The 27601-nt window shown below is 34.9% G+C and overlaps 1 protein-coding gene across 3 annotated transcripts in view; it reads left to right on the top strand.

Annotated features, from left to right (window-relative positions):
• LOC145689537 (ectonucleoside triphosphate diphosphohydrolase 1-like) overlaps positions 1–27601 on the top strand; it is a 367616-nt gene that overhangs the window by 298892 nt on the left and 41123 nt on the right. For all 3 annotated transcript variants that reach the window (XM_081763715.1, XM_081763726.1, XM_081763720.1), the window contains 3 exons: positions 16331–16465; positions 24964–25128; positions 26713–26845. In XM_081763715.1, the coding sequence (XP_081619841.1) occupies positions 16331–16465; positions 24964–25128; positions 26713–26845 (433 nt within the window). The remainder of the gene's footprint in view (positions 1–16330; positions 16466–24963; positions 25129–26712; positions 26846–27601) is intronic.

Raw genomic sequence — 27601 nt, 5'->3', positions numbered from 1 at the left:
TACACGTCCTTCATAGAACTATAACAGCACGTTGTTTTTGTATGGATGGGTTGTGGATGCGGAAAACCATCTTCCAACGGTTACTCCTCAACGACAAAACACGTGCAACCATTATTTGTATATAGAACAAGAACATATGCCACCCATGACATACCACTACAATTATATCTCCTTTCGTCATACCATATTGTAGTTATGGTCAACGAACGGAATTCAGTTGGTCAATCCTTATAACATTTACTACTAGAGTGGTTTTGAACTCAATCTCTGGTGACAGTCCATGTGTAACGAGCCCGCCTCGTTACAAGTAATATTTAATCCATATTCTTGTTACCTTTAATTTGAAGGTTATCGTTTGCAATTTTAATCCTTTGTTATGATTCTTTAGTTGGTGCTAAGTATGTTGACTGCTTACAGGGTCTGCTTGATTTTGATGCTACTTTTCAACCTAAAAAGAAAAGGAGGGAAAATGAATTAATATACTTCTAAAATTTAGTAAACAAAATATAGCAAAAGTTTCCTTTTTATGATAAAGTTTGACGAAATTGCGTTTGTTAACACAAAGAAGGCAGTATTTGTCAGTCAATAAGCAAAATAAAAAGCTGGAAAATCTAAAAATCAGTAAATTTCATCTACAAAACAGGTAATCTTATTGTATATTGAAGTCGGTACAAATTATGATTGTGGCAATGGTACTTCAAATTATGCAACTATAAACATCTTCGGGACCAATAGGTCTTCATATTCAATTCTTGTACATGTTTGATGTTTTAAGTATGATTTTTAGTTTTCAACGTCTCCATCAAAATTCCAATAAATTAATTAATCAGTGATCGTACCTAGATTGAGGTTTAGTATGTATTGCATCATTAATCAAAGGTTCTTCTAACTGGATACTATCTTCTACCTTGTTTGTTGCCTGCAAAAGATATATTTGTGAATAGTACATAAATATTATGAAGAGTCAACATAAAACATTAATTGGTTAATATAATGAAGATAACGATGAATGTAATTTTTGAAGTCACTTCAGTAAGCTCTAAGCAAAAGCAAACTATTAATAATAAATAAGGGAATATAAATGGATAGTTATTTAATTTGCCGGGATCACAATATTGCAAGTTATGGATATGTTAAAATATCCAATTATACTTTTGACAAAGTGGATACTTTCAAATATCTACAATCAGTGTTAACAGACCAAAACTACATCCACAAAGAAATTAAATGTCGACTTAAAGCAGATAAATGATGATGTTATTCAGTTCAAAATAATTTGCCTTCGCGAATTTCATAGAGGAATTTGAAGCTTAAATATATAAAACAATAATTATGCCTGTCATTCTGTAGTTGCGAAATATGGTCGCTTATTCTGAGGGAAGAACACAAATTGAAAGTATTTGAGAATATGCTGAAGCTAATATTCGGACCCAAGAGAAACGGGAATGGGGAGTGGCAGAAATTTGATAATGAGGAAGTGCATAATTTATAACGCTTACTAAACCTTGTTAGGGTCATTAAGTCTAGGAGACTCATTTAGGCAGGTCATGTAGCCAGAGTGGAAAGAAGTAGGAACGCTTACAAAATTTTAACTGGAAATCTAATCGAAAAACGATTAAGCCCTAGGCGTAGATGAGAGGACAATATTAAGATGGATTTTGCAGAAATAATAATGCAAAATAGAAAGTGGATGCAGTTAGCTAAAAAGAGAAGTCAATGGAGAGCTTTTCTGAACACGGCATAGAAGCATCCGGATTCCATAGCCCATAGAGTTAGTTAGTTAATTAATTCTACATTACAATGAATTTTGTTGATATATTACATTTGAATAGCATGTGAGAAAGCAATTTTCACGAGGGTACAAGAAAATAAACTTATGTGTAGGATCTTAGCTGACATACTCACTTCTGTATTTACACCTATCCTAAACCTAACTAAATTGAATATGTACATGTCTTCCTATCGCTACCTAACCTATCCTAAAGGAAATAAGTAATATATAATTAACCTGCTTTATTAACTTAACCTAACCTAATGTAAAGGAAATAGGAAATACGTACCTATACACGAGTTGATGTATCAAAGAATTGTGGTAGAATTCATCACCGAGAATATCAGAGGCACGACCTGAAATAGAATTGAAAGGAATTGGTATATTTGTAAATAAGATAATTGTACATTAATCATTCCATGTAATCTATTATACATACCTGTTGTTAATAGCATGGCTTTTGTTTCAACATTGTTATATTTTGAATTTTATGTTGTATTCTCTTTAGACAGCTGTGAACGTATATAACATTTCTGTTGATTCCTTGTAAATAATTTTATATTGCTATTTTTGATACTAAAGTTCATAACTCAACTCGTGGGTACAAACGTCCTTCCCAGCAAATCTGGAGTGCTTTGAAACTATCTTCACAAATATTCGAAACTCTGGTTTTGGATGTGGTTCAACACGGGCCGGTGTCTCCTTGCGATTGTAGCGTGCTGTTTGTTCTTCACGTACGCGGAGTGTCACTTATTTGATATGTCAGTGTTGCGCAAACTCAAGTTAATTGAATATTTTTATCCGATGGACTTGAGACGTCGTGGTAAACTTTGCTTGTCGAACACTTCGACTGATCGAGATGAATTAAGCTGCAAGCGAGTTATTAAATGGCGACTCAGCCGGAATTCTGTTGAAGTTGAATCCGGATGGCTTCATCAGCACAGTATTAACTACGCCGAACCCACTTGACTTTGAGATAACAACATATTGAATATGAACAGTTTATGTTTGCGAATTCAGATTTTGTGAAATGGAATTTATAAAAAAATATTCATTAAACATCGGAAAAAGAAATGGAATATGGGAGTCCGAGGGGTCCAATATAATGTGCAGGTTAGAGAATGTTGCAAAAAGGCGCTATACTTCAAGATGTAATGAATATGATTTAGCATGGATTTAATCAAATTAGACTGGAAGAGAAAACTGAAATATTAAAAGTTAAACATGATATTATGAATTCCAAGATCGGATTAAGTAACTAGATTGGTGAAACAATCACGAGGTTGAGACAAACTACCTGTAAATCTAGGAGAAAAAATAACTGTGATATGACAAAGAAAAATGAAGATATAACCAATGATACGTCAGACAATGCAACTAAAAGCAAACAAGCGGAGAATGATTATGATTTGCTTGTCAATCCAAACAAGAAGTTCGTGACAATGACGAATCACAAACATATTTTGCGAATGAATCACAGAAAGAAATAATAATGAAACTTAGAAATTTGAGATGTAACCATATTAATAACTTAATTTCGAATGAAACTGTATATGTACAATCCGGTAACATGAAGATCGCGACAGACAGTCGAGTAAATCTTCAAAAGAGTGGAAAAATGAAAACAGAAAGAAAGTCCGAAATAAAATACTGTAATTCTGATTTAGAAGGAAATGGTAAAGCCATCCAGCAAGAAGATAAGATGGGAGAGCAGAAAGTGAAGTGATGTCAAGAAATGGAGAATCACAAAACGAAGAAGAAAGAGAAACTAGAAATTAAAAAGGGATTAATGTGTCTCAGAAAGAGGAGAAAAAACGAAAAGAAGAAATAAATGTGTGTCAAAAGGAGAAAGAGGCCAAAGAAAGAAAGAAAGAAAGAAGTGGATTTATTGGGTGAGAAAGCGGGATTTATTAGGTTTGATTTGATTTTTCCACTTTAGCGTCCCTTTCAGCAACGAGTCCATATGAGACGTTGTTCTACAGTTTAACGTGGAATCCAAATCACGTGAGCTCCCACCGGAAATCGAACCATTAGGAATTTGTGTTATTCATTAATAATAATGTCTCTTTATCATCTTCTTCCTTGTCGTAACATAATTTATTTCGTGAAAAGTACGCTAATTTCACATGCATTAAATTAATTGAGAGTTTAGTATATATGTATTATGAAGAAATTAAATGTCGGCTAAAAGCAGAGAATTTGCATTATTCAGTTCAAAATGTCTTGCCGTCGTGAATTCTGTCGAGGAATTTGAAACTTGAAATATATAAAACGATAATCATGCCTGCTGTTCTGTGCGGTTTCGAAACTTGGTCGCTTACTCGGAAGGAGGAACATAGACTGAAAGTATTTGAGAACAAGATCCTGAGACGAATATTCGGACCCAGGAGAAACGGGAATAGGGAATGGTGGAAACTCCATAACGAGGAACTAAATAATTTATACGGTTTACCAAACATGGTTAGGGTCATCAAGTCTAGGACGCTCAGGAGGGCAGGTCATGTAATCAGAATGGAAGAAAGTAGGAACGCTTTCAAAGTCTTAACTGGAAAACCAACCGGAAAAAGACCATTAGGAAGACCTAGGCACAAATGGGAGGTCAACATTAAGACGGATCTCACAGAAATAGGAATACAAAGTAGAAACTGGATCAAGTTGGTTAAGGATAGAGGTCAGTGGAGATCACCTGTGAACGCGGCATTGAACCGCCGGGTTCCATAAGCCATAGAGTTAGTTGGTATACATGTATATACACACACTACTACCATGATCAAGGAAAAGAAAATGTTAATATTGAATAACTGAAATTCTCTAAGATCTGAACGTAAGAGAAAGAGAGCGCAGGCAAAATAAATATCTACGGATAAACTCCACAACAGAAGGATGCAGTTCACAATTTCAGCTGCTGGATTTAGTCTCCTTTTTTCAGTTATACGTGCACATGTTGAAAGGATAAGGAAAGCAAATTTGGAAAAGGCAGGTTAAAATTAAACTTCAAAACAAGGAAGATAAAAATGATACACAGAATGATATCTTTTCATTTATACACATGTGGAAAATTCCGTCTCACAAGGAATTCGAAAAGGGAGGAACTCAATAACTATGACATTTCAAGATACTAAATTTGGAATATTCAGCTTTTTACCTCAGAGAATATGAATCTCTCATTGACTTACTCGAATTCAATAAGAAAGACGAAGAGAGAGGGGTGAAATATATTATCTGGGGAGCACTAAGGGAGATTTCCTATTGTATTTATATAAATGGAACTGCGGAGGCTCAGTGGTAGAGCGCTTACCTCTGAAGGTAAATTGCTAGTACAATCCCAGCCTCCCAGTAAATTTGCTTTGTGATGAACGAACACCGAGAGCGTGAATTCTCGGGGTTTTCTTGTTTCCTTCTACTTTCGTCATTCCACCATTATCATCCGTCTCATCATCACCGTATCTCCCTTAGCCTCGGTACATAATCATGTGACATTAAACTAACCCCCAAAATAAGATAAAAAAGCAAGGAGCACCGAAAAGGAAACAGCACAGAAATGTTGCTGAAAAGTGGATGGGAAATATTGGCAGCTAATATTGTTACTTGTAAGGAAGCTGATGGTTGACGATAAAGTTCCAGAACTATTTTGGCAGTCGTACTACGCCAAAATTCGTTAAATCTTTTATTAGTATTCATGGATCTTATTGTTTCGTTTAAGACAGTTTCCATGCTTCTGGTAAGGTTTTGATCGGTGAAGTAAACTTTGCGTTTATTTAAATGCAGAAAAACATTGTAAGGGTAAGGGGGAAAGGGTTGTTAGAGTCACGGGTGTTTTCTTTTACTTGCGAATATCGTATATTTGAGGTATCAAAATGACTTTCTTGGCTGCTTTGGAACTATGTCGAATTTCAGATTCGAAATGTTCTTTGTGTGGCGGACAACAAATAGAAGCATGATTTGTGGTCCAAAGTCACTTATAATTTATGCCCTACCCGAAGTTTAAAAAAAGAGATATTCTCTTAATTTTAATAATTTCTGGGCAGAAACGTCACTATGCTTGTCACTACATTGAATCTTAAATTCAGCACCCTTTGCTTGAGACTGTCGACAATGACAATGTCATACTTACAAAACACAAATATGCGCCTTCGTCTAATTTTATGGCATCACAACTCTTTACATGAACACTGCTTCCGATCTGCAAGATTTCCTTTCCAGTTCTGTATTCCAGCTTCTTCATATCCCCTGATACCAACGTGCTTCTATATTTTTCTCGACCTTTCCCTTCTCCTTATTACTGCGTTATCAGGGAAGAAAATTTATTTATTACTCTTCTCCCATTTTGACAGTATGTCCTACCCACTATATTTAGCTAAGTTTTATGTGCATTAATATTTCAGCATCTTGTTAGCTATTGTATAGTTCGTAATTATATTTGATTCGAAAATGTTTTCCTTAAAGTTTCCTAACAGTTTCATATCTTTTTTCGCATATTCAGGATTCAAATCCATGCGTAACTATAGACATAATTAAGATTCAGTACATTTCTGGGTTTAGTGTTTTTGGAAATAAGTTCTAGTTACTATTTGATGTGATTGTGGATTCCAGGTAAAAATAAATAAATAAATGAAAGATAAAAATTATAAATAACGTATATAGGGATTTTATGGTGCTACTTACAGAGTATCCGCTAAATAAATAAATGAAAGTTAAAAATGATAAATAACATATATAGGGATTCTGTGGTGCTACTTAGAAAGTATCCGCGTGACTCTTTTGACACATATTTCTGTGGTTGGCCATTCCTGGTGTAATTGTTAGCATGATAGCATTAGTTGCACATGATTTCGAGTTCGATTTCATTAAATGTGAATATTTTGTGATGGTCTAACGTCATGGGAAAGTACTCAAGGAGAGAAGTAACGATTTGCTAGTCAAGTATAGTGTTGTAAAGACCTTTAAAAAAACGGAAATTTTCGGTTTTTTTTAAAAAAAAAGTTTTTTTACCGTTTTTTCCCGAGCTTGAAAAAAAAACTGGAAAAGTTGGGAAAATTGAAATTTTCGAATATTTTACTACATTATGCTTTTAAAATGAAAACTATTTTATATTTACTACTGTAACTGTACCAAAATTCTGCTTATACTATTTTTCGTATAAACGCAAATTCTGCGTTAGAGCGTTATGTGACGTTCGTCTGAATTTGTACACTTTGTGCAGTGTATGCTTCTTGTTGATTGTGCTGCCGCCTAGTGGTGTTAAAAGACAGGATAGAAGAAGAGGAAGAGGAAAGTTATGAGAGGACAACTAGTTTTTCGTTGTGTTGTGTTGGTGTGTGTGAATATGAGTGACTCAGCTATTTTGCTGATCACTACATTATCTCGTCCTCAGATATTGTTTTAAGTGAAATATTAGTTACCTTGTAATTTAGACATTCGTCACTGTCTTCGAATATGTAGAAATTATTAACGAAAACAGTATTATTAACTTGAACATTTTGGCAATTCTTATGCTACTCATTATCAAAACAAATTGGCCCCAAGTGGTATTTTATAACAACGAGGGGGCGTGTTGGAGACTAAAAAGAAAGCACAAAGGACTTGGAAGGTGGTACTAAAACGCAACGGACATGTAGTAAACGACCAACACAAAAATATCCCAAAACTGGTCAACTCCTGATCAAAACCACGACATAATGTCATCAATGTGTTCACTTGCAATAACCGTCTACTAAATTCTCAATATTGGTAGAAAGGACGATCTTGGTCAGTGGATTCGACGGATATATAGTGTTCCAACCTAAAATGTGATCACGTCTTTCACCAAGCCATGGCGGACAATATAACGAAGTGAGTAATAAAGTGCACTTACAAACTCAATACGTAAACGGGGCGAATAATATAAGGGAAAGATTGTTTATCTCAGGTACGTTTATTCATTTTAAATAAATGGCACATTTAGATATACATTTGTCAGTTTTTCTTTTACAGATTGCATGACGTAATAAGAAGGTGATTGTTGGATAACCTGTGCATGGTTCTTGAAAGTAGGTGATGCTCTCGTCTATTTTCACAATACGTCTTAGATCTTCACCCAGGTGGTTCCCGTCCGAATCTGGACCGTAACGGTGAGGTGTATCGCACCTTCCTTAAGCGATCGTCGTGGGGACGAACTTTCCGTACCCGTGAATAAAATAGTGCAAAGCTGTATTATTTGCGGGCAGGGAATAGGGAGTTCTTCGCGGAGGCCGATTGAGGACGGTGTGCACCATGCAGCGCTATGCTGCTCGAACCCAGAACCGTAATAGAATGGCGCCCGAACAGGGACTGATCAATTAATAATTATTCACGTTTTTATTAATTGATTCGTAACGGATGTAACATCTGGGAGAAGATCTGGGTGTAATATTTGACAGGTTTTATTTCTCATGATATGCTATATGCGCTAAATTGGTGTTTGTTGTGTTCATATACTTGTAGCTTGCAATCATGGCGGAAAGTGAAAATTTGAGTTTGCAAACTTTGCTTGAAGCTATTAATGACACTAAGCGACAACTCAATGATGTCATTACTGAGTCGAAAAGTGAAACCCAAGCTCAGATAGAAAAATTCTCTAACGACCTTACAGGTAAATTAGAAACTTTAGAACATAAGAAACAGCTGACGCAGGAATGGATGGATAGTTTGTTAAAAAATAGTATAAGCAGAATTTTGGTACAGTTACATTGGCGGTCGAAAGGAATGTACGTGCGCCATTGGATAATGGCAAACGTTCAAGAACCCTGACTGTAATTCCACTTCAACACTCACCACTGTTCCAAAGTGAAGACGAGCATTAGTTCACAATGAAGTTTATAAGAACTTTCGCCGAGTTACACTTCATCAGATGAAAAAGTTTCATTAAGTTTCATTTAACGTAGAAAAACGACAAACGCGTGGGGCATTTATACTCTTACATAAAAGTTTCATGGGGCTTTAATACGTAAAGTCTTTAAAGTTTTTTTTTTTTACATTCGGCACTGCTACTAAATTAAACATTTATAAGTGCATGACTCACAATAATATTCAAATAATTCTCATGATATACTTTTAATATGCAAATTACTATATTGCTATATGCGCTCTTACCATTAAAAATTAACACAAACATTATATGAAATCATGGCATTATTTAGAAGTAAAATATTCACATTACTTACTTTACGATATTATACAAAAACTATAGAACACGAACAAATAATTATCATGGACAACTCAACTTTTCAACAAATAGATAAAACAAATATTATTTGAATAATATATTTCAATATTCCACAAAAATAAATGAACGAACTTATTCTACACACATGATATTTAAATTGCATAAATGACAAAACATACTTGCATTTCTCAAGCTATTCTGACAAAAAGTTACGAAAACAAAATTGTTATTCACAAATACAAAGATTACACATCATTTAAACAAATAACTACATGAAACAAATTTATTACCACTCTATTGTACTGTAACAATAAGAGTGAGGCCAGATAGAAGTAAGTCTGCCACACTTTTACGCTAATAAGCGCCTATCCACTTAAGTTTTTAAGTCTCCCTTCCCCATTATACATTTATATTATTATTATCCCACCCCTTTGGAATGGCAACAAGACCTTCTAGTGAGGTAGGAATATAAAACAACATAGAAAAATGTACCCAAAGGTTAAAAATAAATGAAAGGGGAGGTCCGGAGGTTCAGCAGCAGACTCAGTCGGATGAATCGACGCATGAGAAAAAAAAAAACTCGTTTACATGAATAATTGTATTGTCTTGTTGATGCTTTGTGATAAGTCATCAAGGCTAACTGTAAAATTTTAAAACACCTTATGTACGAGGTGAATTGTATAGCATTCATGTGTTATTAAGAATATAAATGATGATATGCTCTGATGTAGTCAGAGTAAAAGTAAGTTTTTATGTGTCAGTGGAACACTGTGACACGAGAATTGAATTATGAATGGCAACCTCCCCCCCCCTTTCATTTATTTTTAACCTTTGGGTACATTTTTCTATGTTGTTTTATATTCCTACCTCACTAGAAGGTCTTGTTGCCATTCCAAAGGGGTGGGATAATAATAATATAAATGTATAATGGGGAAGGGAGACTTAAAAACTTAAGTGGATAGGCGCTTATTAGCGTAAAAGTGTGGCAGACTTACTTCTATCTGGCCTCACTCTTATTGTTACAGTACAATAGAGTGGTAATAAATTTGTTTCATGTAGTTATTTGTTTAAATGATGTGTAATCTTTGTATTTGTGAATAACAATTTTGTTTTCGTAACTTTTTGTCAGAATAGCTTGAGAAATGCAAGTATGTTTTGTCATTTATGCAATTTAAATATCATGTGTGTAGAATAAGTTCGTTCATTTATTTTTGTGGAATATTGAAATATATTATTCAAATAATATTTGTTTTATCTATTTGTTGAAAAGTTGAGTTGTCCATGATAATTATTTGTTCGTGTTCTATAGTTTTTGTATAATATCGTAAAGTAAGTAATGTGAATATTTTACTTCTAAATAATGCCATGATTTCATATAATGTTTGTGTTAATTTTTAATGGTAAGAGCGCATATAGCAATATAGTAATTTGCATATTAAAAGTATATCATGAGAATTATTTGAATATTATTGTGAGTCATGCACTTATAAATGTTTAATTTAGTAGCAGTGCCGAATGTTAAAAAAAAAAAAAAAAAAAAAAAAACTTTAAAGACTTTACGTATTAAAGCCCCATGAAACTTTTATGTAAGAGTATAAATGCCCCACGCGTTTGTCGTTTTTCTACGTTAAATGAAACTTAATGAAACTTTTTCATCTGATGAAGTGTAACTCGGCGAAAGTTCTTATAAACTTCATTGTGAACTAATGCTCGTCTTCACTTTGGAACAGTGGTGAGTGTTGAAGTGGAATTACAGTCAGGGTTCTTGAACGTTTGCCATTATCCAATGGCGCACGTACATTCCTTTCGACCGCCAATGTAACTGTACCAAAATTCTGCTTATACTATTTTTCGTATAAACGCAAATTCTGCGTTAGAGCGTTATGTGACGTTCGTCTGAATTTGTACACTTTGTGCAGTGTATGCTTCTTGTTGATTGTGCTGCCGCCTAGTGGTGTTAAAAGACAGGATAGAAGAAGAGGAAGAGGAAAGTTATGAGAGGACAACTAGTTTTTCGTTGTGTTGTGTTGGTGTGTGTGAATATGAGTGACTCAGCTATTTTGCTGATCACTACATTATCTCGTCCTCAGATGTTGTTTTAAGTGAAATATTAGTTACCTTGTAATTTAGACATTCGTCACTGTCTTCGAATATGTAGAAATTATTAACGAAAACAGTATTATTAACTTGAACATTTTGGCAATTCTTATGCTACTCATTATCAAAACAAATTGGCCCCAAGTGGTATTTTATAACAACGAGGGGGCGTGTTGGAGACTAAAAAGAAAGCACAAAGGACTTGGAAGGTGGTACTAAAACGCAACGGACATGTAGTAAACGACCAACACAAAAATATCCCAAAACTGGTCAACTCCTGATCAAAACCACGACATAATGTCATCAATGTGTTCACTTGCAATAACCGTCTACTAAATTCTCAATATTGGTAGAAAGGACGATCTTGGTCAGTGGATTCGACGGATATATAGTGTTCCAACCTAAAATGTGATCACGTCTTTCACCAAGCCATGGCGGACAATATAACGAAGTGAGTAATAAAGTGCACTTACAAACTCAATACGTAAACGGGGCGAATAATATAAGGGAAAGATTGTTTATCTCAGGTACGTTTATTCATTTTAAATAAATGGCACATTTAGATATACATTTGTCAGTTTTTCTTTTACAGATTGCATGACGTAATAAGAAGGTGATTCTACTTTACAATTAAGATTATTGAGTAGTTGTTTCTTGTATTAGAATAGAGAAATTTTGTAGCAACAAATGTATTTGCACCACTTCTTTAAAGTTAGCACTGTGATAGAATGGAGTTACGGCTACTAAAGATACTGAAATATAAACCTAGTTAGATTAATTAATATAGACGCATTTAAATTATCTTAAATAATCTTACTATAGACGCATTTAAATTATCTTAAATAATCTTACAAAGTTACCGTTTTTATGACAGGGAAGTGTTAAAATAACAGAGCCAGTATCATTTTAGTTAATACCAGTATGTTAAAATCAAATATATATTTTATAGAGATACGTATCTTCCTTGTGCTGTGCAAAATTTCCGGAAATTTTGAACCATTAGAAAAAATCTTTTGTTCAGAAGTATTGGCAAAACCCTGAAAATATAATTTAAAAACTATTTTCTTTCCCTAATGCTAATCTTATTTGCTGTGACGTGTCTGCAACTTATATACAACGTATTTCGCTAGCAGGAAAAATACTTAAAGCAACAGCTTTTAATTTTACTTTTTAGTTTTCTGATTTCTGATAAAAATCCCTCTTTATTATTTGTATATTTTTCGAACAACTCAAAAACAGAGATGATCTTATTTACATATACACATACACCGCACACGTGCATAAATTTGAGCAGCGACAAGTACTACAGAATTTAACATGTGAAACTTCCGTTCGTTTTTATTAAAGACTAGGAGAATAGCCATTCTTTGCATAGGGAAAATACGTTTCATTTTTTGTATAAGGGGCACCAAAACTGTCACCAATGAACTTAGTGGCCCCGAAAACTATGGATTCGACACTAATATCGGCCATTTTCGAACATTTTTAAATATCCACCCCTTCTCCCTCCCACCAGTTGCAGTGCTGAATTTGGATTTAAACAGCATCGGAAGTGTTTATGTTCATCTCAGGACCCCAAAAACTATGGATTCGACAATAATATCGGTCATTTTCGATCAGATTTATTATATCCCCGCTTCCAGGTCACGGCGCTGAATTTGGATTTAAACGGCATTAGAAATGTCACTGCTCATGTCAGCGACTCCGCAAACTGTGGATTCGACACTAATATCAATCATTTTCGATCATTTTTATATACGTATATCTCCCCATCTTTCTCCCCTTAGTTGCGGGCTTGAATTTTTATTTAAAGAGCATCGGAATTGGTTACTGTTCATTTCAGCAACCACGAAAACTATGGATTTGACATTAATATCGGTCATTTTCGATCATTTTATATATATCTCCCCTCTCCTTCCCCCGAGTTGCAGTGTTGAATTTGAATTTAAGCTTCATCGGAAATGTCACTGTTCATCTCAGCAACCCCGAAAACTATGGGTTCGACACTAATATCGGTCATTTTCAATATATATATACGCACTTCCTTCCTCCAAGTTGCACCTTCAAAGTGAAATGATAAAAGCCATCTCAGGCCCGTACTTCATATATGTAGAAATTTTTTATCGAGATCAGTCTGGTGGTTGAAGAGTTGTTAAGTTACAAATATACAGTGTTGGGTAAGTTACTTGTAAAAATGTAACGCGTTACAAGTTACTTTACTTTCTCTTAAAATGTAACGCGTTAGTAACGCGTTACTTGCCCCCCAAAAGTAACTGTTACTTTACTTCGAAAGTAACGCGTTACTAATGCGTTACTTTTAGGTCCGAAACTTTAAAAATGTGAAAAAAAAATTATGTCTTCAATTTTCCGTACTACTATTACTACCGCTATTATTATTATTATTATTATTATTATTATTATTATTATTATTATTATTATTATTATTATTATTATTATTATTATTATTATAATACGTTCTGAATCGCTTTATGTAAATGCAAGGACAAATTTTTACTTTATATATGAACATTTTCACATAATGTAACATTGACAAAATGCCATACTGCGTTCCTCGTAGGGATGGACACGAGCGAGTTCGAGCGAGTTTTGTTTGACACTTGATTCGACTAGAAACAGACATCTTTGAGCTCGACCCGAGAACTCGACTCGAAAAATTTCCTCCAACTCAACTCGAACTGGGGTCGAATTTCGAGTCGACTCGAGCCAAATCCGGTGTGTAGTTTCGAGTACATTCTTTAAGTATATTACATAGACAGTATAATTATTATCAATGACACTACTACTACTACAACTTTTATTATTATTATTATTATTATTATTATTATTATTATTATTATTATTACAACAACGCTGTATATAAAAATGAAAGATAGGCGGTTTGTATTTGAATACTAAAAAACTAGTTGATTGCTAACCTCGGTAGTCGTGAAGTCTAGGAGTCAAGGACATTGTTCACTCTGAATTTGGGTTGAGGGTCTAGGTTGAGTATTCGGGCTCGAGCTAAACACTGTTAAAAGTTCTAGGGCACTGGCCAGATATCTCCAAAACTGCTCGGCCTGGGTTTAGAATTGTCAACGACTCGAGCAGCTCGGCTCACAGCTCATTCACTATCGACCCGAACCGAGAAGTGAGCCGAGCCAACAGCTCACCCAACCGACTCGGCTAGAGCCCTCGGCTCAGTTGAGCCGAAGCAAGCAAATGGCTCATTCCTACCAAGCCAACTCGAGCCGATGGTTCACCCCAGGTAAGCCGGCTCGAGCCATCTTCTCAGTTGAGCCGAGCTGAGCTGAGCTTGTTATGAAAAATCTCTTGTGGTCTCGCTATTGAGACGAGACGAAATGCGAGCAGTGTCCCCTCTCTTGAGCAACACTAAAAGATTCCATATTACTGTTTAGCTTACATTTCTCATCGTTTTCATTTTCCAGTGTAATCAGGCCATGATTTCAAGACGACTTAAAACGAACAAACCATTTATCAAACTCGACGCGAAAAACTAAATCGGCTCGGAACTCGACTCGAGGATATTACCCCTGAATTTACTCGAAACTCGACTTGAATTCGAGTTGAGTCGAGTTTTAGCTTGACTCGTGCTCATCCCTATGCGTTAGAAAAAATGGTTGCTTATTATTATTCTGCTAAACTAATTATATAATAATAATAATGTTGTTATGTAAAATTAAAAATACAGAATATAGAGAAACATTACACTACTCTATAATCAACGGAACTCTAGGATAAGCAAACTGATCTGAAAGAACTCCAATATTACAAATTATCAGCAAACTATTTTCTAGTAATAAAGTAGGCCTGCTCATCAGAACAGAGTTTATTCATATTAACCCCTTACTGTAAATCGTTAATTATGGCACCCTAGTTGTTGATAAATATTTTACGCCGGGACAATTCAGACACTTTACTTTTAAATTCTGTCCACCATCGTCCTCAGCTCTTAAGAAAAAAGTATTCTTTCAAATGTTCGAATGGCAAAATATTTTCGTTCTCCATCTTTATAAAAACAACACCAATCAAAGTAAAATAGACTACCGGTATCATTGCACTCCTAGTTCACTCACTGAATGTATTGATTTGGAGCTGTCAAAATCTACGACAAAATCTTCCAGGTGCTTGCGATCAGTACACGTGATTTCCCTAAAGCTGTCCTCATCTTCAAAAAACAGCAAGTGGCACTACGAACTTTTCTGTTTCTCTGTGTGTCGGTCACTGACATATGTAGTTCATGCTCGATTGTCTCATTCTGAGAAATTCACTTACAGGAAAGAAAAATTTGTTTCCAAAAAAAATATACGTATATTGTAGTTACTCATCCGAAATGTAACGCAAAAAAAAGAACGCAAACTAGGTACGTTACTTAAAAATTTGTAACGCGTTACCGTTACAGTTACTTTGGAAAAAATGTAACGCGTTACTAGGAAACGTTACTTAAAAAGTAACGCGTTACAAGTAACGCGTTACTTTCGTTACGTTACTTCCCAACACTGCAAATATAGTCACTTTCATTTTAATATATATAGAAAATTTGTCGCATTAGAAAACATGTATTTGCCTGCATACAAAATTTTGTACCTAAAAGTTATATTAAATTCTGTATTTGAATATTAAATAATAGTAATTACAGGTATATGACTTAGTGCATGAGTATTAGTGAAATTTGCCTACTGCTCTTTCTTTTAAGAAGTAATTTGGTTAAAATTAACAAAATTTCATCAGATAAAAGTGCACATTAAGAACTCAGTTTCATTCAAGAGCCCTATTTGTTGCAACAGAAACGCTTCATGATGGTAGATGTGTATGCAATTGTAAAAGTTCTGTAATTAATGCACAACCAGGAGTAAACGACTAAAAGGCACATAAAGGAGACGAGTGCAGACTATTAATTTTCAAGAATAATTACAAGAGTTTTATTTTCGAATGTTTCTTTTTTAAATATTCACAATATTGAAATTTCTCAATTTACGCGTTCGAAAAAAAAAGAGGGGTTCAATTACAAGTAAAACTAACCTAATACAAAGATTTTGTTATTTTCCCAATTTTTCCGGAAATATATCGGATTTTTTTTTTTTTTTTTTTTTTTTTTTTATCAGGAGGTTCAAAATTTCCGGAGATTTTACAACAGTAGTCAAGTAAACTAGAAATAACGTTCTTAGTTGATGTATGCACTACGCTAGTGTCAGTCGACCAGAACTGTCCGACATAGTATCTGCATTTTAATTGATTTTCTCACTGTTTCTGTATTTCAGACTGATTTTGCTGCTACAGAAAATAAGACTATTGATAGCCCTTGCGACCCTGAAGACTTTTCAGTGACAAAAGATAGTGAAGCCTTATTCCCTTCCCCGTGCACCCACACGTATAAAACAATAAGAGATGTTCAGGTAAATCAATGAATCATATTGTGGAGACTTACTTTATCAGTACTGTACAATGTATTTAAAGTGTTTACAATATTGTAATATGTACGTATAGAGTATATAAGGTTTTAATTTCTTGTAGATATCTGCTTTCGCGGCCAAAATAGTTAACTTCAAAATTCATTATTTCTATAATACCAGATAAAAAAAAAAAAAAAAAAAAAAAAAAACCTGAAAATGGGGTTGATTTTACATACTAGTTGCCATTGTTACTTTTACAACAATCTTGCTTATCAAACTCTTGAAATTAAGTTTCATTCCAAGTCCTTATGTTTTCGCACAATAACAAAGGTCAGCCAGTTCTCATTGCTGTACTGACGGAACAACGAATGTTCAGTTCTAACCAGTAAACGATTATATTTTTGTGAAATTTTTCTAGTAAGTTTAACTTTTTATAACATATTTTCTAGTTCAGTGTTTCTAAAACTTTTTTCACGTGGGAATCACTTTTATTAATCAGAATGTTCAACGGACCACCCTACTCTTGTCGTCTTCGATAGCAAATTTATCAGTTTTTATGTTACGAGCATTTGTCACTTTAACTGTATACTTATATTTTAAAAGTAGTATTGATTAAAATTTCCTTAATTGTATGTTGTATTAGAAGAAAGTACGTATAAAGTATTTTATTAATAATTGAATGCTATCGAGAATATTTTATAAAAATACATCTATGTAAGTTATTACAACTTGTATAATCTTTATCTTTTTGAGATTTTCCTTTGTTGTGTGTGATACACAGTTCACTTGAATTTTATTTATTATTATTATTATTATTATTATTATTATTATTATTATTATTATTATTATTATTATTATTATTATTATTATTATTATTATTATTTTGTCTTTCTTGGAGTAATGCTCAATCTAAGAGGACCTCGAGGATCATTTGTGGTCCACGGAGTACAGTTTGAGAAACGCTGCTCTAGTTGATATGAAATGTACAGTATACAACAAAGTATGTGTCAATCGTCATAGATTTTAGCAAACCTACTGTTCAGCGATTTCAAGAATTTGTAGTAAAACTGTAGTACCGGTATTTAATTATTTAGCTTATTTATATTGCCTTATAATCAACGTTAGATCCATTATACTCTCTCTGGATCTCTTATATTACGCGCAACGAATCGTAAGTAGATATTGCGTAAGAAGAAATGACTTGAAACATTTTAAATAAAATAAAAATTTGAAAATTAAAAGATGAAATAATGACAATCGAAGTGTGTTCTATCAGTTTTAAAAATGTATATCATAGTTACTCCTGTTCCTTCAGTTGGGCAGAACTCCAGAAATCATGAATATTACGTTTGAATTTTAATTCAGACTAATTGTCTCGTTTGAGTTATGAAAATTAAGTAGGAGTTACCCTAAAATACTCAGCATAGGAGAGATATGGTCATATGATGCAAAATTAAAATGAATTAAGTGCTTTTTTGTTGAATTACCATATATAAACGTATCTGTTGTTTAATATGTAATATGTACCCACGTATCATCGTGCCAGTCTTTCATCTGATCTTGATTTTTGGATGGCATTTTACTGATAGGACCGACGGCCAGCCAACACTGACACTATTCCTGCAGTCCCTAAACAAGTGTTTAGTTACATTTGTCTAGTTCTTCAACGATGCATATTGTCATCGTGATGTGAACGTTAGGTTTGAGAACGAACATCTTGAGACTGAAGTACACCTGAAACTTATCGTCAGTATATCCAATACCTTCACTTCAAGAGATCTATTCCCTGGATACCAAACATTCTTTACTGTATTATATGCCTTGGCCTTTTGAGAAATCCGTTTCTGCTCCACCAACTGCCTGAAGATTATCTAGTCAACACTCTCTAACCAATCATGTGGTTCGGATTCCACGTTAATCAGTAGGTCCACGTCTCATATAGTCTCGCTGCTGAAAGGGACGCTAAACTAAAATCAATCAATCAACTCTCTAACCAAGAATATCCCTATCGTTATCTGCAAATAAATTAAACTGGCAAAAACTCACTACCATAGAATCTTCTATTCCGAATTTCATCACTTAATTATATCCCAGCGCCCATCCTTTATTCACCACCACACGTGAAACGGATAAGTTTCTCGACATGATTTGGTCTAAAATTGTATAGCGAAACCTCCTTTACCCGAATCTTCAGACTGTCTTACATAACTGGCTTCTTGAAATTCCTCCGTACTTCCGCCGAAGAAATGCCAGAACAACAGATGTAAAACTTGTCCTATATTAGACATAATCTTCTTTCTAACATTCAACCACAAAAATAACCTATACTTCACCATTCCAGTAATCGTGAAATAACCAAACTTATTTACAACATTTTTGTGGCCACTGTCGAGCCTTGTATATCACCAGCAGCGAAACTTAATTGCGTTCTCAATCACCGAGTGCTCAAATCCCTTATCTACCTGTCTCAGAACACACAACAATATATTTGACCATATTTCCCCATAATTATTCTGTAAATTCTTTCCCCAAACTCTTCGACATCCTACAAAAGGAAGTGGAAAGACATTTAAAATTACCATTATGTCTGTTAACCGTCTGTGACTTCCCCACCTCATTACATTCACCGTTACCCATATACGAACTTTTTTACTGTGATTTTTTTGCAGTTCTATTTTTTGTTAATTTTTCTTCGTATTTTGTCTTTTTATTATTTCTGTTATTATTTCTATCTTTTATTGCCTCATATGTTGTATTTGCGTGTTTTTTTTTAATTCTTTTTATCCCTTTTCTATTACTCTCTTCATTAATTATTTTATTTTCTTCGTGTATTCGTATCGATCAATCTTCGTATTAGGTTTATCTTCATCCACTAAATTCTTTCTATCTTCAACGATTATATATGGTGATCAGAAAAATGGAAACACCTGTAGTTGGCAACACGTCAGATGTATGGGTTGGCAGTGGTGTCGTGGCGCCCGCAGCGCCGGACCGCTGGTGGTGGTGGTTAGGTCGGTCTCCATACTACGTCAGGCGCAGTGGAACAGCAGTGTCCAGTGGCTGCAGCAGACGAAGGTGGTGTAAATGGGAGACCTCTCAGAGCTTCAAAGAGGGCAAATTGTTGGTGCGCGATTATGTGGAGTGAGTGTGACGGCAGTGACTACTGTGTTAGGTGTGTCGCGTGGGACAGTGTCGAAGGTGATGACGGCCTACACAACACACGGGAAAACCACATCGGGGAAGCGGAACAGTGGGCGGAAGAAAATCATGAGTGACAGGTCACTCCGGGTATTAAAGCGCATTGTCACGCAGAACCGTCGTGCCACTGCAGAGCAAGTGACGGAGGAACTCAATCAGCACTTCTCCCACCCTGTTTCGACAATCACAGTCCGCCGCGAATTACATGACATGAACTTACGGGGTCGTGTTGCACGGGCCATACCGCTCATCAGGGACCATAACGCTTTCGCACGCCGCAAATGGTGCCGCGACTATGCAACTTGGACCGTTGAGGACTGAAAACGTGTGATATGGTCGGATGAGTCATCCTTCATCCTATTCCCTACCACGGGCCGTGTTTATGTGTGGAGAACGCCCAAAGAAGCTTATGATCTGCAGTGTCTCCGCCCAACTGTGAAACATGGCGGCTGCTCGGTGATGCTGTGGGCCGCCATATCATGGTTTTCATTGGGTCCTGTGGTCACATTTAGCGGACGAATCACTGCCAACGATTATGTCGCAATTTTAGGAGACCACTTGCATCCTATGGTCCGGATGTTGTTCCCGGACAATGACGCCATCTTCCAGGATAATAATGCACCCATTCACACAGCTGAAGTTGTTGCAGCATGGTTTGAGGAACATCGGGATGAAGTTCAACCCCTCCCCTGGCCCGCCCAAACCCCAGATCTCAACATAATTGAACATCTGTGGTCCGTCTTGGAAACACGACTCCGGCGAAGATTTCCACCTCCATCCTCTCTCACAGAACTGGCCGACGTCCTCCACGAGGAATAGTGTAAAATTCCACTTGCTACCATTCACGACCACTATGCCTCCATCCCACGTCGCATCAAGGCTGTTCTGAAGGCGAAAGGTGGCCCAACACCATATTAATCTGGTAAGTTGCAATTTCGTTCAGGTGTTTCCATTTTTCTGATCACCATCTGTATATATATATATACAGTGTTCGAAGTGGGGAAAAAGCAGAGGCGGTATGTTTTATTTCGATGTTGACTCCACATACCGGCTATCTAAATGTTGAAATACAGTGAGGGTATGTTACCTAAAAGATTGCATTTCTATTTACATGATGATTAAAAATCATTGGAGAGCTTCTCTGTAGTTACGGGAGGGAGGGACATGGTGAGACTTTGATCCCTCTCCAAGTCTCGGAAAAAATCAAAAACATTCCCTTACGTTGCATTATGGAGAATTATTCATGAAAATGCTCAAAAACTGAGTTTTTATATTAACAATTTCCTGTGGGAAAATTGCCAAACCGCCCACTCGACTGAAGGGTATTCCAAATCCCTAAAAGATCCGCCCATGTTCAAACCATGACATTTATATGCATTAAGACAAGAAGACACCCAAAAATAAAGGCCTATATAAGAAAGAAACAATTCAATATGGCACATCCAACTATAACCTAGATGAACTTCTTTGAGGACACCTCATTTTAAAAACAAAAGGTAGGAGAAAGATAACAAAACTGTCGGTGTTATCAACTTAGAAATTATTTCTACATAAGAAATAAAATCTTTTTACGTGAAAACCTATTCGTCAATTACTGTGAATAAAAATGGATTTATTAAAGCTATTTAGCACGTACTCTCACGTGACGGTATGTCTTGGTTACTTAAAAACCAGAGGCGGTATGGCATACCACCGCGTACCGTCTCACTTCGACCACTGTATATATATAGATATATATATATATACAGGATGGTAAGAAACTATTTGAACAAACTTCGAAAGCTGATTCCCGACTCCGAAACCAGCAAAAAAGTCCGCTGGAACTTTGGTCAATGAGGAATAGTTTCGGCGATGTAAGGTGCCAAAAGCGTGGGAAAATGAACTTCAGAAGGTTGTAATTCAAAAACAACGCAACGTTCAGAGTGCGGTTTAGAGCATGACACTCGAAGTCATACCTGCTCTATTGGAAAATGTGTGTTTCAAACCTCCGCAAGATGTGTGCGAAGGATTCCCCAAAGGAAAATACGGATTACTTGCCAGGTTATAGGGAATCTTTGAGTCCAAATAGTTTCTTACCATCCTGTATATCTATCTATCTATCTACTTCTCTCTCTCTCTCTCTCTCTCTCTCTATATATATATATATATATATATATATATATATATATAATATAATATATATAGGGTGTTTCAGATAAAACGTCTAGTGCTCATAAATCAGAAACAGCTGGGAATAAAAAGATGAAACAAAAACTGAGATAGAAAAATGTCATAGGACACATCACATGGTGTTGTTGTCGTGACCCCCAGGGCCCTCCTTGAAGAGGGTCCAGGGGCAAACTTCAAATTTTCAAATGGGAACATGTATTGAATCATACCTCATTCGATAGTCCTTGAAAAACGAAACAGCTTTAATAGGAAACAAATTTTCGATTTGGGCCACCGTTTTCAAAATGGCCGCAAAAAGTTGGTCCTGTATCAGATAAAACGTCCAGTGCTTATAAATCAAAAACGGCTGAGAATAAAAAGATGAAACAAAAACTGAGATAGGGAAATGTCAAAGGGCACATTACATGGTGTTGTGTGGTGACCCCAGGGGCCCTCCTTAAAGGGGCCCAGGGACCAACTTCAAATTTTCAAATAGGAACATGTATTGAATCATACCTCATTCAGTAGTCCTTGAAATACGGAACAATTTTTGATTTCGGCCACCGTTTTTCAAAATGGCCGCAAAAAGTAGGTTCTGTGGGTCCATGTGATGTTCCCTATGACACTTTCCTATCTCAGTTTTTGTTTCATCTCTTAGTTCTCAGCTGTTTTTGATTTATAAGCATTGGATGTTTTGTCTGATGCAGGAACCCCTTTTTGCGGCCATTTTGAAAATGGTGGCTCACATCGAAAATTGTTTCCTACAAAAGTTGTTTCGTTTTTCAAGGACTACCGAATGAGGTATGATTCAATGCATGTTCCCATTTAAAAATCTGAAGTTAACCCCTGGGCCCCCTTCAAGGAAGGCCCTGGGGGTCACCACAACAACACTATGTGATGTGCCCTATGACATTTTCCTATCTCAGTTTTTGTTTCATCTTTTCATTCCCAGCCGTTTCTGATTTATAAGCACTGGACGTTTTATCTGAAACACCCTGTATGTATATATAATGTTATTATTATGATGTATGTGCAATCAATGAAATAGCTAAGTTCCATGTCAAGGTAATTAATGATTTTATAATAAGCAGTGTTCGCTGGTTTAAACCAAGGTGGTTTATACCATGGTTTAAACTTGGTTTAAACTAGCTGTTTTTTTCAAAAAAAAAAAAAAAAAAAAAAAAACGTTTAAACAAAACAAAAAAAAAAAAAAACGAAAAATGTTCGTAAAAGTATAAGTGTTCGTAAAATCTTAATGAACACACATTTGTGGGTTATCACGTTTCACGCCCGTATATTATTCGTATTATATTCAGACCTAAATTCCCCATTCAGTACTCAAAGAGATTATGCTACAAAAGCAGCTTTTGTTCTTTTTATAAGTTTATGAATGTTTCTTTTGTGATTTTTTTTATAGTTATTATTGTTATGCAATTGCAGTCAAAGAAAAAATCTAAATATTGTTTCGTTTTAATAATTTTTACTGTTGGTAAAATACACCGAAGTGTCGTATCTTTTTTTGGGAGGGGGGGCACCACGACAGACATTTAATCAGAAGTATCTTTGGTATCTATTTATGTATAAATGGATCAGAACCAAAGTGGACTCAAATAATTCGTATCTTTATTCACTTTTCTTACTGATATGCAAATCAAGTCGTTGTATTTCTTTAACTTGGACTAATAAAAGTCGTAGTAAACTAACTTGGACTAAATTAGTTCTTCTGTACTCTGCAATATTTTGAAATTGTCCATATGTAAATCTGTATAATGGTTCCACTTGTTCAACTATTTATCTTTTTGTCCTTCTGAAATGGCTCTTGACAATTATATTAACAAGTATGTAAAGATCAGTACAACGTATTTTTATCAGGAGTCTTTCGTGAGTGAGTCCGCAGACGTATCGCCAGTTAATCCCGGTTTCGAGTTAAATAGAGGACAATTTCTCTCGGATGTAAGCCGAGAAGCGGTTTGGATTTCGCTTTAACCTTATGTAACCCCTTCCAGCATAACCCGGTTGTTGTATAATAACACCAAGGTGAAACGAACTTATTTCTGTCCATATTTGATATAAATACATAGAGCAAATTATTTAAACCAAAAAATCCTGGTTTAAACCGAAAAAACCCTTTTTTTTTCAATAAAAACCATGGTTTTTGCCAACCCTGATAATAAGTAGCTAAGTATGCAGGATAATATTGTCTGCAGTATAGTCGGGGATTCTGTTGTTGCGATATTATATCCAAGTAATTAAATAGGTATTCAACAAGAGATTTCTTACCGAAATACATTCAATTTAGTACGTAGTCGTAGCAACAAATTAAGCCTAACCCTTAACATCATCCTGTTTCACACCTTTCATTGTATTCTATAACATATATTTTTGAATAAAACTTGAATAATTAAACATTGCTTCGGTTAAACAATAATCAGTTGATAAGAGAGAAAGGCGTGACGTCCTGTGTATTGAGCTGATTTTTTTCACTGCAGTTTCAGTGTCATTTTGAGAGCAACTGAGAGAGGCGTTTTAGAAAAACATATTTTAAACAAATCCAATTAACCAAGGAGAGAAGTCTATGGAGAGCTTTTGTGATTGCAGCATTGAACCTTCGGGTTCCATAGCCAATAGAGTTAGTTAGTGTGTTACTATTTAAAACAAAATTCCCTATTTGCAGGCATACATTACGAATCTGGATCAAATTATCACTTTCTATTTAAAGTTCTACTTCGGGTCTAGTCAGACCTTTTCGATTGATTTTGGAAATTCAAGAAACTACAATTAAATTTGATACTTCTCTGCTATATCATGTTTTTGTTTCAAGATTCTATGTGAAATATGAATATACACAAGTTGAGGATCAGAAGTCTGATGATTACCATAGGATTCCAATATTATTTATCTTAATGATATTATTAAGTTCAATTTCAAACACATTTTTTTCTCTCTCTCGTTTAGAAGGATTATATATTGCATAGTGTTTTAGATAACTTCTTCTTCTTTTTATTCAACTATGAAGAAACGAAAGTATAAGTTCTTGCTGCCTATCACTGAAAACAGATTATTTAATAAGTTAATTATGACTTTCTGTATTAATATTGTCTGTACAATTATTATACCTAGTATTGAGTTGAAAGCCTGTATATCATCTTTTGTAGGTTACAAGTGTAACATTTGAAGGTAGAAGTAATTCCAGTCTTTGTAGGCAATATGTGCAACGACTTTTTGATTTCAAATATTGCAGTAGTGTTTTCAAGATAAATGATGGATGTGATTGTTTCGAAAATAATACAATGCCCGCAAGAACTTCAAAACATTTTTTGGTAAGTTGGTGTAAAATGTTATTGTCTAGAGATATGTCACAAAATTTGTAAATGTAGTTTTAAATATCACGATGGCAATATTCGACATTTTTTCGAAAAAGCCTGTGTGCTGTAGGATACTGATAGTATTCCATTCTACTAAAGTTTTATGTCCCAAGTTTATTGTACGAAATGGTAATAATGTTGTGAATACGAAGCATGCTTTTCATGCGTTTATGTCCGGGTTCTATTCCCGATGGAGGTTCTTGCCTTGAATATAAATCCGAGGTGAGGTTCAGATCCCACTTCAAACAGCAGGTCTCATCACATATAATCTTGATTCTGGAAAGGCATATAAAATTATTTTTCTGTTCTTTTCTTAATGCAGCATTCAAGATTAAGTAATAAAAGTAGTTTTTATACTGCTGGACAAAGTTTTCTTTGTATTCTCACCTGGTAAGAAGACCCGATATTTATGTGCTTCCAGCTTTTTATTTATTTATTTATTTATTTGTTTGTTTGTTTGTTTGTTTTGTTTATTTCATGTTTCCATTTACCTGTTTCTTACTTTCTGCATGAAGTATTCTGCAGTGTAGTCGTAAGATCCTGGCAGTATATCTAGTAGATATCCGTCAATGTTTCCGGATTAAGAAAGAGGAAAAAAAGTGGGGGGGGGGGGGAGAAAAAGGCGAAGCAGAAATTACGTTTAATTTACATTATTCACTTCTCCATCTTTATAACTGAATAATATTCGCCAAACGACTATTTCTTATCCTTCTTTGTCTTCATAAATGACGCACATGATTTCCCGTCAGTGAATACTTAACTGGGACGAGAAATGATAATATTAAGAAAAAGAGAGGAAGAACAAGAAGAGATAAATGAGTAAAATCTTTCATTTTTACGTCTCTCAGTTATGCCGTGTAGGAAGTGAAGTAGTGGAATGAAGAAAGTAGAAGGAAAAGAGAGAACCTCAAGTAAACCCACGCACATGGAGTTGATCCACCACAAAGCCCACTTGGCGCGAGCTTGGAGAAAGATATGAAAAAGGTCAGGTTGTTTACTTCTTCGACGTGACAAAGTATGACTGAAAAACCTGTTATAATAAAGACAATGTGAAGAACTCGATTTCTATTTACTGACTTTCGTATTTAATATGCATTGCTGGATCAATTAATTGTATTATAGAAACTCTGTGTGTTTTGCTTTAGAAAACTAACTAAATAAATAAAGCATTTCAACGTGCAATGTAAATTTTGGAATTCAGTTTACTTGTGGGTGAGATCACGAATGGTTCGGTAACAAGTTCTAAAAGATTCTAAAAGATTGGGAAATTATTTTAGTTTTGTTTAACACTATTTTTTTTCCCCAGACTAATTTCTCCAACTGGAATAATTTTTGATCTAGAAATTATGATCATCATCATCAATCATCACCGTGTAAAAACTAATCCGAGAACGTTACATAAGGAAATGTGCAATATACTGTCAATATTGAAGAAAGCAAATTGTATATTTATTAGAGCATATTAAACAGACGTTAGATTTTATGTATAGTTTTGTTTTTCCTGTACCTTATGTTAATTATCTTTTATTTGACTTTCAGGCATTTTCTACGTTTTCTTACTTGTCCAACGCTTTCAACTTTACCGAACACATGACTGAATCAGAATATCTTAAAAGTATTATTAAAGTGTGTAATATGGATTGGAAGACTCTAAATCAAACAGTATTTCCAGGTAAGGAAGATATGCAACTGTAGTAATTCCTGACTTAATTTTTTAAGTACAGGTTATTATTATTATTATTATTATTATTATTATTATTATTATTATTATTATTATTATTATTATTATTATTATTATTATTATTATTAGAATTAGAATTAAAATATAGTGGCCGTAACAAGATGGCCTTAGTGGGTGGTAATCGGAACTGTTCGAACAGTCATAGCCTCTTACTAGCGACATTGTAACTTAATGTGTGTCCAAAGACGTTGGGTAACTTAATGTGTGTCCAAAGACGTTGCCATAGTTTTGGTCCCCATTACACTGTGATTAATGACTTACACATTTGGGTTCTTTTATATATATATATATATATATATATATAGAGAGAGAGAGAGAGAGAGAGAGAGAGAGAGAGAGAGAGAGAAAGAGAGAAGGGGGAAATGAACAAACAGTGACCAACTTGCCTCCATATATGAGTCGTTCTTTCTCAATGGAATTAGAAATATTCTGTTGAAAGCAGGTTGAAAGTGTAACATAGCAACACCAAGCACTCGGAGTTTCCAGACTACTTTTTTCTTCACCAAAACATTTAAGACATTCCATTTCTTACTCATGTGACGGAGAAGATCACCCCCTACTCTCGCTGAGAGCTGTCGTCCAGTTCGAATTTTGTTGGCAACACCGAATTTCGGTGTAAATATCTGTTTCACTACCATGTAGTGGGAGGAGAAGGCTAATAGGTAAATTTTCTGTACCACACACTTA

The sequence above is a fragment of the Thermobia domestica genome, chromosome 1 (genome assembly GCF_964235325.1).
Source record: "Thermobia domestica chromosome 1, izTheDome1.hap1.1, whole genome shotgun sequence".
Taxonomy (NCBI): domain Eukaryota; kingdom Metazoa; phylum Arthropoda; class Insecta; order Zygentoma; family Lepismatidae; genus Thermobia; species Thermobia domestica.
Note: the sequence above shows the minus strand (reverse complement) of the source record. Positions and strands in the feature narration are given on the sequence as shown.